Source organism: Quercus lobata, chromosome 5 (assembly GCF_001633185.2).
Source record: "Quercus lobata isolate SW786 chromosome 5, ValleyOak3.0 Primary Assembly, whole genome shotgun sequence".
Lineage (NCBI taxonomy): Eukaryota > Viridiplantae > Streptophyta > Magnoliopsida > Fagales > Fagaceae > Quercus > Quercus lobata.
The window spans coordinates 43,078,157-43,092,741 of record NC_044908.1 but is presented as its reverse complement, the minus strand read 5'-3'; the positions used below and the strand labels follow the sequence as shown (position 1 = coordinate 43,092,741).

The window sequence follows — 14,585 nt, the reverse complement described above, 5'->3', positions numbered from 1 at the left end:
TACTTATCTATTTTTTCTTGATGGAGACTAAATTCTTCCTCACTCATCTCATCGGTAGAAATCTTTAATAGATTCTTGTCAGTGAGGATGTACGTGACTTTGAGAAAACTCAAGTAGAAGATGGCCTTCCCTTTCCACCTCTTGAAGTGGGCTCCCTTAAAGCAAAAGGGCTTGTTGAGATCTCTAACAAGCTCATTTGGTTTCTCTTGTGTAGGCTCCATGTGTTGAATCTCCTTAAAATTATTGGTACAAACTCAATAATAATGGAAATAACAAAAAGAGAAACTGAATAATACTTCTAAATATTATTAATTTAAAGAGAAAGATTACACAATAGTAATTTGACTGAGGCGTGGCACTCGCTCTCTTTAAGGAGATTCAAGCCCTTGGTTGACTAAACTTTGTAACCGGTGCAGACATTCTCTAACTTGTCTCCCCCAGGATACAACAGCTAAACAAGTGTCGTATGGCTAGAACAATCTCTGCACAAAGTGTTCAAGCCCAAAACTCCACCAGAAAGAACACCCTTCCTTGCCAAAAACCTCTCTATTTTTTTTTTTTTTTAGTGTATATTGCAGTAATTTGGATTGGGTCTGAATGAGTCTATTTATAGGCTCAATGGGCCTCACGAAATTTCTACCTAAATTAATCTGATTAATTAGGTGCATTATTCTGATGTAGTGGGTGTTACAAGATTAATTGCTAGATATTAACCTGATGGGTTGGAGTTACACAATGAATGGTAAGATAAAAATTGAGTATTAATTCGGGCCATTTACTCACCAACAGATATGGTAATTATTCTGAATAGGCTGTCAAGTAGGAGGATCCAAGACCCTGATTCATTTCCATTTTTGATACCTCCACCCTTCACCTCTCCCTTGCACACGTATCTAGCCCAATAACTGATTCAATTCATATTAGCCAATTAATCACTACAATTATAAGGAATAAAATAGTCTCTCTCCTTTTCAATGTGGAATTAAACAATTTCACTAACTCTTCATCTTCCATATTCACTACCACATCTTTTCACATTTATGTTGTAATATTTATTCATTTTAATTGATTAATATTAAAATGCTCCGAATGTTATTTCTTGATGAGGAGTGTTATATTTCATTGATGAAATATATTGAATCTTTGCAATATTGATTTCTTAACCTTTACATATTCTAGTTTGTTATTGAATTTTGATTAAAACAAAAATGTATCATTTCATTTTTTTTTAATCAATTAATTATAGATAAGAAAATGGGACTTTCTTTTGGGAATAAGGATAAAAGCAGAAACATACAAATTTTCTAATTTATTTTTAAGATTTCTTTAGTGGATTTAACAATGTTGAGTTGTAAGAGAGGTAATTGTAGTTTATTCTAAAAAAGAGCGAAAATTAAACTTTATAACCCAAAACTATACTCGATATTACACTTTATAATTACGCCATAAACTCTTCAACAATTTGTAAAAGATTTTGTAAAAAAGTTTGTATCGCTAGCATTTTCCTTGGGATGTATGGAGGCGGTTGAATTTGAGGAAAATTTTGAACTTCTAAAGTTAAAATGAAACAATAATCACCTATAGATCTTTGTCAAAATCTATCTTGAAGACTCAAATGTTGTGATAATATCATATTTAATCCGCCTCAATTTACGACCAAAAATTTCATTTTCATCTTGAAATTTCAGAAATTATATGAAATAATTGATTTATCCCAATCGAATATTGGATGCACTATTATGATTTGAAAGCAAAAAATCCAGAATTACCTTTGTTGATCTAACTTTTACCAAGTTTGGTCGAACCAATCAATAGTCATACGACCTCAAAAATCCACCAAACCACCAAATTCAGCCTCATTTTAACCAAATCCATCTTCTAGAACATTTGACCAAACTTCACTATGGTTTGACCTTAATTTGTCTAAATATTTGATGTTTGATCATGATAAATTTTGGCTTATGAGGATTAATTAATAATGATCTAACTGTCTAAAATAAAAATCTCAATTCAAATTGATTGACGATGATCCAATCATCCACAAAATTTAGAAGATTTTAAATATAATTAATTAATCATGATTTGATTATCCAAATTTAGAATTCTTCACATGGATTCATAATTCAATTATCTACAAACTCAAGAGATTTTAATGAGGACTAATTAAAAATGATTTAATTATTCAAATTAAAAAATTCAACTCGGTTTGATTGACAATGATCCAATTATCCACCAAACTTAAAACACTTTAAATAGAATTAAATTAATTATTATTGTATTATCTGATTTAAAAATATTCACTTGGATTAATTGATTATGATTCAATTATTTACCTACTCAAAAAAAAAAAAAAAAAAAAAAAAAAAAAAAAAATCAGCCCCTTGTCACATAACCTACCAAAATACGAAGTTGGAGCTAAAATGTAACTAGGACATAGGTGCCGATTGGTACCTTATCACAGAGAAATGGGTACTAATTGACACTCATGTCCCAATTTCCGCTAAATCCAAGTTTTGGAATAGTTTATCAAATTCAAACGCATCTAAAGATAAAAATGATTTCAAAACTCTTGGAGTCTATTTGGTTGAGGTGATTATTGGAGGGATGGAAAATGGAGTAGAGAAAAGTGGAGAGAAAATGAGATTTGTGATCGTTTGGTTAAGGGTGGAAAATGGAGAAAATTTTGGTGGGGCTTAAGAGTTTTCTCTCTGGACCCACCAAAACACAATCTCCGAGAATTGGAAAGAAAATGGGGCAAAAATATTTGGACACAAAATGTCCACATCAAGCTTCTTCTATCTTCAATTCTCCACAGTGTTACGTGCTACCTTTGTTTCCTTTTTTAGGTTTTCTATTTCCTTTTCTGTATTTTTTTTTTTCCTCTAACAGGACATAAATGCTATCGTTTCAGTTATTTATTTTTTTTGGTTAGTTGGGTCTTTGCCTTTTTTAATTGTTTTTTTTTTTAATTGGGACAATTTTTTTTAATAAGGTTATATGAGTAAATTTATATAAACTAGTATGTAATCCATGCAAATGCATGTATGCATTTAAAATTACACAATTTTAATTATAAAAGTATAAATATTTAGTCAAATTATTAAAGAAAAGCATGTAACACATGCATATGTATAAATAATTAGTCAATTTTTTTTTTAAAGTAAACGTAATTAGTCACATATTAAATTCTTACCTAAATTTAATATTACTTATGATCATTTTTTTCTTTTAATTTTTAATAAGATAGAATGTGTGATGATTTTTGTTGTGTGGTGATTTTTATTGAATATGTGTGATAGGTTTTTATTTTTATTTTTAATTTTATAGTTCATTAATATTGGATTTTTAGTATTTTGCACTCATTAACTCACTTGACACAAAGATTAAAAAACTTAAATGGACACATGACACAAACTTAAGTGGATAATTATGGTGTGGTCCTCACATAAATTTAGACACATGACGCAAAATTGGATTCTAATTTCAAATTCTAATTGAACTTTCTCTAAATTTTACCTATTAATATATATATATATATATAAATATATATATTTATTTATTTATTTATATATGTAAGGGACATATTTTTATGTAATTGGTATATCCTTTGACAAAACATACTTTACTTTTATTTGGGTAAATCTAAGTAGGTACAAGATGATCATTATAAGTGGTTACATTGAAGACATAAAGATTACTTAAGAATTGCTCAAGAAAAGTGCAATCTGCAAGTCTCAATACCTCATCGACAGAAGCTCGATTTGTTGAGATTCATTAAAGCTAGACACATGTCTCAATCTATCGAGCTTACGGGATTCAGACTATAGCCAGTAACGTTTTTATTCTTAAAGGCTATTTGTTTATGAGTTTGTATAATTCTTATTGAACTAGAAAAGCCCAAGGTTTGTGTATACCTATTTTGTATAAGAGAGCCCATTGAGCTCCTATTTAAACAAGGAGGTGGAAAAAGAAAAATCTAACTCTAGAGAGCTTTATAAGGTTTTCTTTTTGAAACCCTAGCCTCCTCCTACAGAAGAAATAGTTCTTGTTGCATTTCTTGTATGCCTTTGGTTTCTATAACCAAGCAAAGTCTCTCACACCATCATTGAAGATCTTATTGATATTTCTATGTGAAACTATTGCAAATTAACTACATCAATCAAAGGATTGCTGTGGAGTTAGTCACATATTAGGATCCGTGCATCACTGGTTAGTCACGTACTGGGATTCGTGCATTGAACGGAAAGATTGCCGTTACAATATAAGTCCAATTGGGTATTAGGGTAAGGGTTGAACTGTAGGTTGATATTTCAGGATAGGTCAAAGTGTTTGGTAAGATTCCTTAAAATTGAAATCACTTGTGATTGATAATAGTGGATTCTTGGAAGTGGTGATCTTAAAATCACCCAGTGGGGTTTTTACCTTGACAGTTTTTCCCATTCATAAACAAATTACCGTATCAAATTTATTTTTCATTGCATTTAGTATAATTAGTGATTTGTTTGTGCTACCACACTATTGTATGAAATTTGATCTAATTAATTAACTTGAGTAATTAATTAATTATTTGCAAGGGGTCAATTTATTTTTACCCAATAATATATATATATATATATATTTATTACATTTTTCATCTTCCTACTTTTCTTCTCAACTAAATAAAAAAGTCTGTTCAACCTTCTGTTTTTTCAACCCTCCAACCAAATACAAATGAGGGAAATTAAAATTTTTTATATCCCCCATCTCTTCCATCCAATCACTATTTTCTATTCTTCCATTTTTTCTTCTTCTAGTATATTGAGATATTATTTATTGTTAATTTTTTAATACATTATTGGGGCCGGTGTTGAATAACTTTCATTGAGTTTAGCCAAAATGTTAGTAGTGTTAGGCATGGTACGGATGCCGGTTAAAGCACGTTCCCAACTATTGGTTGGGAAAAGAAAACTAGGGTGAAACTGAAAGGGGTATTAAAAAAAACAGGGGCTTGGCTGCTTTCGTATGCACCTCTCCGGTGCTGGGTAACTTTAATTGAGTTTAGTCAAAATGTTAAAAGTGTTAGGCATGGTACGGATGCCGGTTAAAACACATTCCCAACTATGGGTTGGAGGAAAAGAAAACTGGGGTGAAACTGAAAGGGATATTAAAAAAAACAGGGGCTTGGCTGCTTGCGTATGCAACTGTCCGATCGACATGCCAAACCGCAAAGACCATCTTATTAGAGTGGGGCCATGATTTTATCTTATCTTTAAATTTCCAAATTTACGTGGGAAGTTGTCATCAACAAAGGCATGTTTGTTCAATTAATTATGATGCTTGTTCTGCTTCGGAAGTAATCCATGTGAAAGAGTGCACTTCTCATTCAGGGTGTCATACTCATATATATAAAGCTTGTTTAAGCCACCTCAAGGAAACATGTGAAGGACAAGTTGAAGAATTTGTTTAGATACACGTACTAATTAGCATGACAGAGTCAATAAGTTGTTTACAGCTAATGTTGGTGAGATCCACAGATTAAAAAGTAATGATTCTTTGTCTTCACGTTAAGCACAAAATTTTGGTGGTAAAGAATAGGCTTTTCCACATGGCCCAACCCTGTAAGCCAACTGGGGCGATTATTGATGGTTGATACTTAATAGAAATTATTGTTGATGTTTCTGACAAATTTTGTTCTTCCACCAAATATAAGTGCCTCATTTTTTTTCCCTTTTTAACACAATGATTTTTTCTCATTAGATTTAAGGACATAAGGTTAAAAGAAGCTTGCGCAAATTTTAGTGATGGTGGGTGAAAATGATTGAACAAAATATGAGAGGATGGGGCCAAGAATGCAATAGGTTTAATTTATCACTATACTAGACAGAGTCTGAAAGAACCCCTTTCCTTCTTTTTTTATGTGTGTATTTGTTTCTTATTTTTTGTGTGTGTATTTGTTTCTTAAAGAAAAAAAAAAAGTTAAGCAGAAAATCCAAAGATGAACTTGAAGAATCAATTCAATATATATATATATATATATATATATATTATCATGTTCTTGATCCTTTGGTAATTAAATATTAATTATTTTTGAAACCATATCATCCTATATGACATGACATACACTCTCTCTCTCTCTCTCTGCTTGATGTAACGTATATTAAGGCATGAATGTGTGGTTGGGGTCCAAGACTCACAAGTCGTTTAAGATGACACGAAATAGCAGCTACTTTAGACCAGTCTTCAACTTTATTTACGTGGGTGTGTGTGCCTCTCTATGATTCATGAGGTTCCTCCCCAGATTACATATAATAATTGCATTTGAAGGTTCTTTTTGGGCGTGAATTTGATTAGATATATTTAACCAAAAAAAAAAAGAATTTGATTAGATATATTTAACCAAAAAAAAAAAGAATTTGATTAGATATGACCAATTCTTTACTCGGTTCCACGTAGAGTAGACCGACCGACCAACCATAATTTTCAAAGTAAACCCTGCTTGGTATCTTCTGCGATCCTAATTAATCACCCATTATGTCATCATAATTTAACTATTCTTTCTTATTCTTCGAAATTTGAATTAGACTCACAAATCACAAGCCTAACTAATACGTCTTTCTTTAATCCAACAAGAAAACAAAACCCCATCGAGTCTTTCTAAACAACCCCCAATAAAAAAGAAGTAAAAAAAACATTAAGGTTAAATGTGTTTGGAAATACAGATTTACTTTTCCTTGCATAGCACATTCCTAACCGCTGTCCAACCATTTTTCTTCCCATAATATATTCACACCAAAACAATCTTATAGCAAGTAAGGGAAGAGCGCGCAAACCAAAACAAGGAAAAAACTATTGATATTCTACCTCAAAAAAAAAATAATAATAATAAATAAATAAATAAATAAAAAACCTATTGATGTTCAATTTTTTTATTTTTTGGTTGATATTCTACTAGTTTAGAATTATAGTTAACGAATTTCATAATCCTTAGCACTGCTGAATAACATGCTTCCCTACATAGTAAAAAAGAAAAAAAAACTTGCAATTACCACCACTCATAATTAACTAAAATGAAACTTTTCTTAAACCTTATAATTCTGTTTTTTATACAACTAAGAGGTGTTCTAACTTTTGGCTAGATTACTCCTCTTATGAGACATTTTGAAAATCCTATAGATCTACAGTACGATGGATTGAAATTAAGCCATATTATTCCACTCATGCCCTAGACCAATGAGCCACCATTTTGGTACCCCATGGAGGCTAGACCTTAAAATTGATTATTTTGTATCCAAAAGCATACCGAACGTAATATCACAATTTATAAGATTATTACTATGTGTGTTTGGACAAGTTTATTTACATGGACTTATTTTATTTTAAAAATAAAATTGCGTCTAATAAATTATTTTAAGAAACTGTATATAAACTTGAGATAAACTAAAATATAAAATCGTAAATAACCAATTAGGTATAACTGCAAATTACCTTCATCTATCATTATTTAATAAAGCGAACAAAAGAAATAAAACTTAAAATGTATTTGGGTCAATTTATTTTATTTTAGAAAATAAATTGAAAAAAAGCTATTGAGAAAAGTTAATCTTTAGAAAGTTATATATAAATTAACAGTAAGAATAAGTTCAATTTTTAAAATTTTTGTAATATAAGATATGAAATCTCATTTCAGACATTTGAAATTTATTTATAAAATTTTTTGGAAATTTTTAAATAAAAATTATTAGTTATAATAAATTTATTTGTGCTATTAGATAATTATTAATTAAATTATTTATAATAACACCCATTCCACCATTAGTGAAACCTCGATCAGACAAAAAATTGAAAATCAATCCATATTTTGGTTTTTTTGTCAAGTGTACTTTTAAAATCATGCTTGAAATTAAACTTGTACAAAAAAAATGAGAAAGTTTTCCTCTAAAATAGTTGGAAAAATTTTCTCTAAACCATAACGTGACAATATTTTATTCTATATATGTGTATTATTTAAATAAATAGTATGACTTATTAATCATTGTAAATAGGCCATTTGAATAATTTTATCAATTGTTAGGTAATGTATTGGAAAAAAATTTATTTAAAAAAAAAGAAAAAGAAAAAAAAGGGGTCAAAGTCAAAGAGGGAGGAAATGGTGACCAAAATCTAAATACAAAAAGAACTTGGGGGTTCCCATTCAAAAATGCCTACCATATTTGCAGTACATCACCAGACGTACCTCTCTCATAACGCGGAAGTGAAAGATAAGGGCAAAGGGGCCCACACGATAGTTGGCACGTGTAAATTGTGAGACACATGGAATAATCAGAATTAAGATATTATGATCGCACTTTACTCGTTTGATTCACTGGCTGTGACGTGAAGTACCATAACAGAATTCCCCCATTTGATGACTGCTAGATGAACAAATTGTACGGTGTAGAATAAATTTTTTACTTATTTTCAATATTTTTTTAATTGAAATTTTTTTAATAAAAAATTGTCACATTATTCACTACTTAAATCATGAAGATTAAAATTCACTATCACTTGTCATTGTATATTTAAAATAAAAAGATATATTCAATTAAAAAAATACTAGAAATAAACCAAACTTCCATAAAATACAGTGTCTCCTGATTTTTTTTGGTAAATAAAAATGGGGGATTTATGGTTATATTACACCCCTGGACAGGATACCAGGCGAATCGAATTTATGGTTATTGCCTGTGGGGGATTTTAATCTCACTAAGGATGCCCACCAATGGAATCCTGTAGGCAATGAGACTCGAACCTAGGTGTGTTACATGAAAGTATCCGAACCTTATCCACTCAGTCAAGCCCCCATTGACAAGAAGAAGAATATTGTATTTTAGGTATATGTAGTGAGCCTTTTATATGGTCGGTTGATCATATACATTGATACACTAAGATCTATTGATGGTGAGCATCACGTTTTATGCACTTGATGCACATGATACATTTTCGACTTATAAAGCCAAGATGAGAAAATCAAACACTTTGCATACGTGGCTGAACGCGACGTCAGATTCGGATATATATTGAGGAATCTACAGTGTGCATTGTCTTTTAAATATTTGCCACGTGGAGATACGTGATGTAATGGATTAAGTCACGTAGGTGATACGAATGGTTGAAAATGATGTCATTGAAACTTGTCGTTTCGCTTATTTTTAAGCACGCCGTCCACGAGCCGCTTTTAAAGCTGGAATTTGCAAAATACAATGGCTTCGGTTGGTTAATGTGCGCCTATTCATTTTTAAAAATATTTTTTTGAGTATTGAAAAAATTATTAATGTTTTTTTAATTTTTGAGAAATTCATTTTTTAAAAATAAAAATTATTGTGTGTCCTTAGAGTACATATTAACAAAATCCTTTATATATTTTAGCTTTTGATTTTGGTCGCTGTTCACTATTTCCACCCCTTTCATAATAACCCTTCTTCTTTTGTGTAATAATTTTGGAAATATATGGTTCACTAGAATTTGAGAGTTGTGCACGCCATATAAGTTTTATTAACTTAACAAGAAATGTAACTAAAAGAAGACAATTTTACTTTGGAGAATTAATTGTTGGAACTTGGAAGGGTCATGTGTTTATGTTAGCAAAAGAGGTAAAAGAGGTCTTCGTTTTTTTTTTCTTTGGGTTATGAGAAAAGACAAAATTCTTGCTTCTTGTGACATTTTATTTCTATGTTTGTAATAGTCACGGGTTTCTCTTGCTATAGATGCATAACTTCCAAAACAATCATTTAAAAAGAACAAAATTTTCAATTTATTTGTCACATTACAAAGAAGTTGTTACAGAAAAAAAAATGAAAAAAGTGTTATGATAACATTAACACATTCAAAGACCCTCACAATTTTTTTATTTAGAACATGAAGTACGTTTTTTTGTATTTATTTATTTAAGTTTTACCAAATGACATAAGCTCTTCAGAAAAACCTAGGGCTACTTACGAGTCCGATGTATTCGAGTGGAGAATACACTTAATTGTCATCCATCATGAACATTTTGAGTGGGGAGGAGCAAAATTCGTTGTTGTCCAACTCGATTAGACTGCTTGATTAGACTGAGTGTTATGTTAGGGGAGAAGTAAAGGGACAGCAGTGGTTTGATATAGTTGATTGCACATCTATAGGCTTGAAATTAATTAAAAAGAGAAGCCAACTGAACAAGTTTGGGAAAGGAGTATATACAGGTGGGTCGTGTGAGGCAGGTGACAAGCATGGAAGCACCCACACCTGCAAGTGTACTGATAAGTGTCAAATTTAAAGAGCAAAAATCTGCTACCAGTAGAAAGACACAAACACTCTAAATTCGATGACTTGGGAGGTTTGGTAATGTTATTCTACTAACATTGTTTAAGTGTTGTAGAAATATGTATAGATTTGTGAAAATACATGTTGGATTGTTTTAAACAACACAACAAAAATTGTTGTTTAAACAATACAACCAAACAGACCCTTGCCTGTTTCAGATATAAATAGATTGAGAATACTCCTACTTGTATGTCCTTAATGTATTGAGAATGAAGAAAAATCTTTTTTTTTTCCTAAAAAATTCCTTAATTTTGTTAGTTATTTTATTTTAAAATTTTTAAATCAATATAAAATATGCTTAAAATAAATAAAGTATATATTTAATGTATAACAATTTTTTTCTATCATTTATTTGTATTTAAATTCTATGATTATGTTATTATATATATAATTAAATATTCTAGCTTTAAGTATTTATTATAATTGTATGTATTGTACTTGGAAATAAATATTTTACTATTTAAAAAAAAAATGATGTGTCAAGATTCTAATGGAAGGTTTAAATATAGAATAAATTTAAAATCAATTAAAATATATTTATGAGAATAATGATGTATAAAATTATGAGGCTTCAAAACTTATATGGAAAATGTATAAGATGTCAATCAAAAGCCACGTAAACTTTTGATGTCTCACTATTTTACACATATTTTATTCTAATATATAAATATATATTAATTGAATTTAAATTATAATATATATTTAAACTCTTCATCAGAATCTTGGTAGGTCATATTTTCTTTCAATAGTAGAATATATAATTCCATATACAAATTAACTCAATCATCATAAATGCATAATGCTAGAATAAATATACAAAAAATAATCATAATAAATATCTATTAATAACAATAATAATTATCAAATTTCATATTTCATATTTTAAATAAAAAATAAGAAAGGAAAAATTATATTATACTAAACTTTTTCATGAATTGCACAAATTGCCAACTAGTTATATATATATAGAGATAGAGAGAGAGAGAGAGAGAGAGAGAGAGAGAGAGAGAGAGAGAGAGAGAGAGAGAGAGAGAGAGAGAGAGAGAGAGAGAAGAAAAGGCTTTTGGTTAAATTTATAATATTTTTCCACATAAACCTTTTTGGCTTTTTTGGTTTTTTTTGAGAATCTACCGCATAAAATTTTGAGGGTTAATAATTTTACATGTCATTAATCTATTATTATATATTTTAATTGATTTTAAATTCTATTTTACATTTAAACTTTCAATTAAAATCTTTCTTTTTGTGTGTGGAGAATTCCATTAAAATTTTTCCAAATACAAGTACACACATAATAAATACCTATTGATAATTAACACAATTATTAAATTTCATAATTGTACAAAAAATAAAAATAAAAACTAATAAAATTAGTTTTGTTAAACTTTTCAATATGTTTCACATTCCCATATACAAATATAAACATAATAAATACCTATTAATAATTACTATAATTGTTGAATTTCAAAAAATTAGACAAAAATATACACTTTGTCCCACATTGCTTAAGAGAGTATATTGTGTACAGTATAACTTGCTCCACGTTTCCTTAAAGTTATCATGACTTTTAAGTGAAGTTTGTGATGTTCCTTTACATTAGAACACATTTCCCTCTCCCTTGTGGAGGTTGAGCCACATTCTATGGATGAATCATTTTTTCTATTTCTAGAGCAACCTTACATAAATCCATCCTTAAGCAAGAATAATATTTGGGCTATTGCACCATGTAATATTGAATCAATGGGGGAAATTGAAAGTTAAAAATTCACTTTTAATCTCAATATTTGGATTGAAATTTTTTTAAACTTTCATCTTTTTATTTTTTTTCTTTTTTAAGTTTCAAACTTTTACATCCCATAATTGCCCGGAAATTTTTTACCACGTAATTATTGAATGGAATCTAAAGAGTCTATAAGCATAAAAATATTTGACAAAAAATTTTACAACTGCTAATGTAATAGATTATTACTGATATAAAAAAAGAAGAAGATTACAGTAGTTGGTTAAGATGAGAACCAATACAAGCTTACTAACTTAATTATTGCAAAATAATTTTGTAAAATTTTTTATGTCTGTAGCATTTTTTGGGATCTCTTTAGCATGAGAAGTGCTACGTAATTTGTACCTATCATTGAAATTGTTTTTTTCCTACCAATAATGATTAATAATAACTTATTTCGTAAGATTTATTATGAAATTATTGTAAAAATATTGTACATATACCACTGCACATCCTTGGTGCATTGGTTACTCCACAAGTATAAGTACTTGTGGGGGTGTGGGATATGGGGGGTAAAGACCTGGATTCAAGTTTTTAGAAGGGAGTTTCACACACATATACACTTAGATTAAGATAGAATAAAAATTCTATCTTGTACAAAAAAAAAATGTTGTACACATATCATTTCTCCTTTAACATACATGGTAAAAATGCAAATGAGAGGCAATAATAATACATGGTAAAAATGCAAATGAGAGGTATTAATAAAGTTGATGAGATACCACCGCACACCTTTGATGTGATGGTCACTTTACAAGTATAAGTACTTGTGGGAGGTAAGAACCGAGGTTCAAGTCTCCAAGAGAGAGCTTTACATACATATACACATAGATTAAACTAAAATAAAATTTTATCTTGTATAAAAAAAAATAAAAATAAAAAAAATGATGGGATTGGAGGAACACATAGTCGAAGCAATAATAAGAATTATACTAATACCACATAATTGAGCATAATTTTGTACTACAACTTGTGATATAGTAAGTTATAATTGACAATGATGTATCAATGAATTATGTAAAGACACGTTTTTGCCAATTACATTTTTGCCATTTTATGCCACTAGCATAATTCTAATAGTAAGATACTTTTTGAATATTGTATCGGGTTTGTAAAAATAATTATGGGACGTGCTGCTAGTAGCTAGGTCGAATTTGTCGAGCCAGCGGTGACGCAATAACTTATCACCCACAGGTTCCATGACGTAGTAGATTGCGTAACTGGCGTTGACGGTTAGAGTCTTCGTTTCTCTTATTTCCAGGCCCCCCACTACTACCGCCCCCCTATTCAACACGCCTACCCTTTTATATATATATATATATATATAATCAAACCCCCACATCCCCCATTCTCAAACAAACCCAACTCTCTCTATCTCTCTCGCTCTCTCTCTCTCACAAAATCAATCAATCCAATTGATCTTCATAGTTTTATACCATGCACCAAGCAATTCCCTATAGTTACAAAACATACTTTCCGACCACCATCGGACTGTCACGTGACACATCCACCACCACCACCACCACCACAACCAGTGTTGCCGATGCAACAAATGTGGGGAAACTGGTATCAGAGAATGCTGTGATGGTGTTTGGGAGACGTGGGTGTTGCATGTGCCATGTTGTGAAGAGGTTATTACAAGGCCTTGGTGTGAACCCCACGGTTTCCGAGGTTGATGATCAGGACGAGGCTGCTGTGATTAACCAACTGTTAAAAATTATTAGTGTTGATCAGGAATCAGGTGGGCAAGATGGGTCGTCAGTACAATTCCCAGTGGTTTTTGTTGGGGGCAAGTTGTTTGGGGGCTTAGAAAGAGTCATGGCTACTCATATTTCTGGTGAATTGGTGCCTATCTTGAAGGAAGCTGGGGCTTTGTGGCTTTGATTCTTGTACTTTTGTTTTTTAATCACAGTTTGGTACTCATTTTAATTTCTTAGCAAGGGTTCCTTCTCAATAATTTTTGGAGGGAGGAATGTAGGGAATTTTATCTTTAAATTTCTTTTTCAATTTCTCAATTTGTCTTTTTGGAATGGAAGAAGACACATATGTATGTAGATTAATGGAATTTTAATTTTGATCTTGTGAAAGATCAATGGAGTTGATTCGTTGAAAGCTTATTTCTAACAGTATGAGACTCTACAAAAGAATATTTTTCCTCCCTATCAATTTATCATCATCTATGTCATCGTCATCCGTATTCTTGAAGATATATATATATATATATATATATAAAATTGTGCCATCAAGGGCCGCCTTCGATCAAGACCCTCAACATATAGAGCTGGAACAGACTCGCTATCTTTGCACTCAACGATATATTTTAACTATTTTTTTCACCATGACCAAAATGAATACCGTGTTTTTCACATGAAAAAACCAAATATCCCTACCCGAGTTTGAAAATGTGGCATGGACTTGCCTTAAAGTCTATTGGCGATAGGCCTTTTTTATTTATTTATTTATTTATTTATTATTTAGGGGGGGGGGG

The 14,585-nt window shown here is 30.4% G+C and overlaps 1 protein-coding gene across 1 annotated transcript; it reads left to right on the top strand.

The window, feature by feature from the left end:
* Window positions 1–13,441: 13,441 nt before the first annotated feature.
* On the top strand, window positions 13,442–14,223 carry LOC115992121 (glutaredoxin-C9-like). Its single transcript, XM_031116190.1, has one exon. It carries the CDS (start codon window positions 13,535–13,537, stop codon window positions 13,979–13,981), a length of 447 nt encoding a protein of 148 aa, XP_030972050.1. The 5' UTR covers window positions 13,442–13,534; the 3' UTR covers window positions 13,982–14,223.
* The last annotated feature ends 362 nt before the right edge of the window (window positions 14,224–14,585 follow it).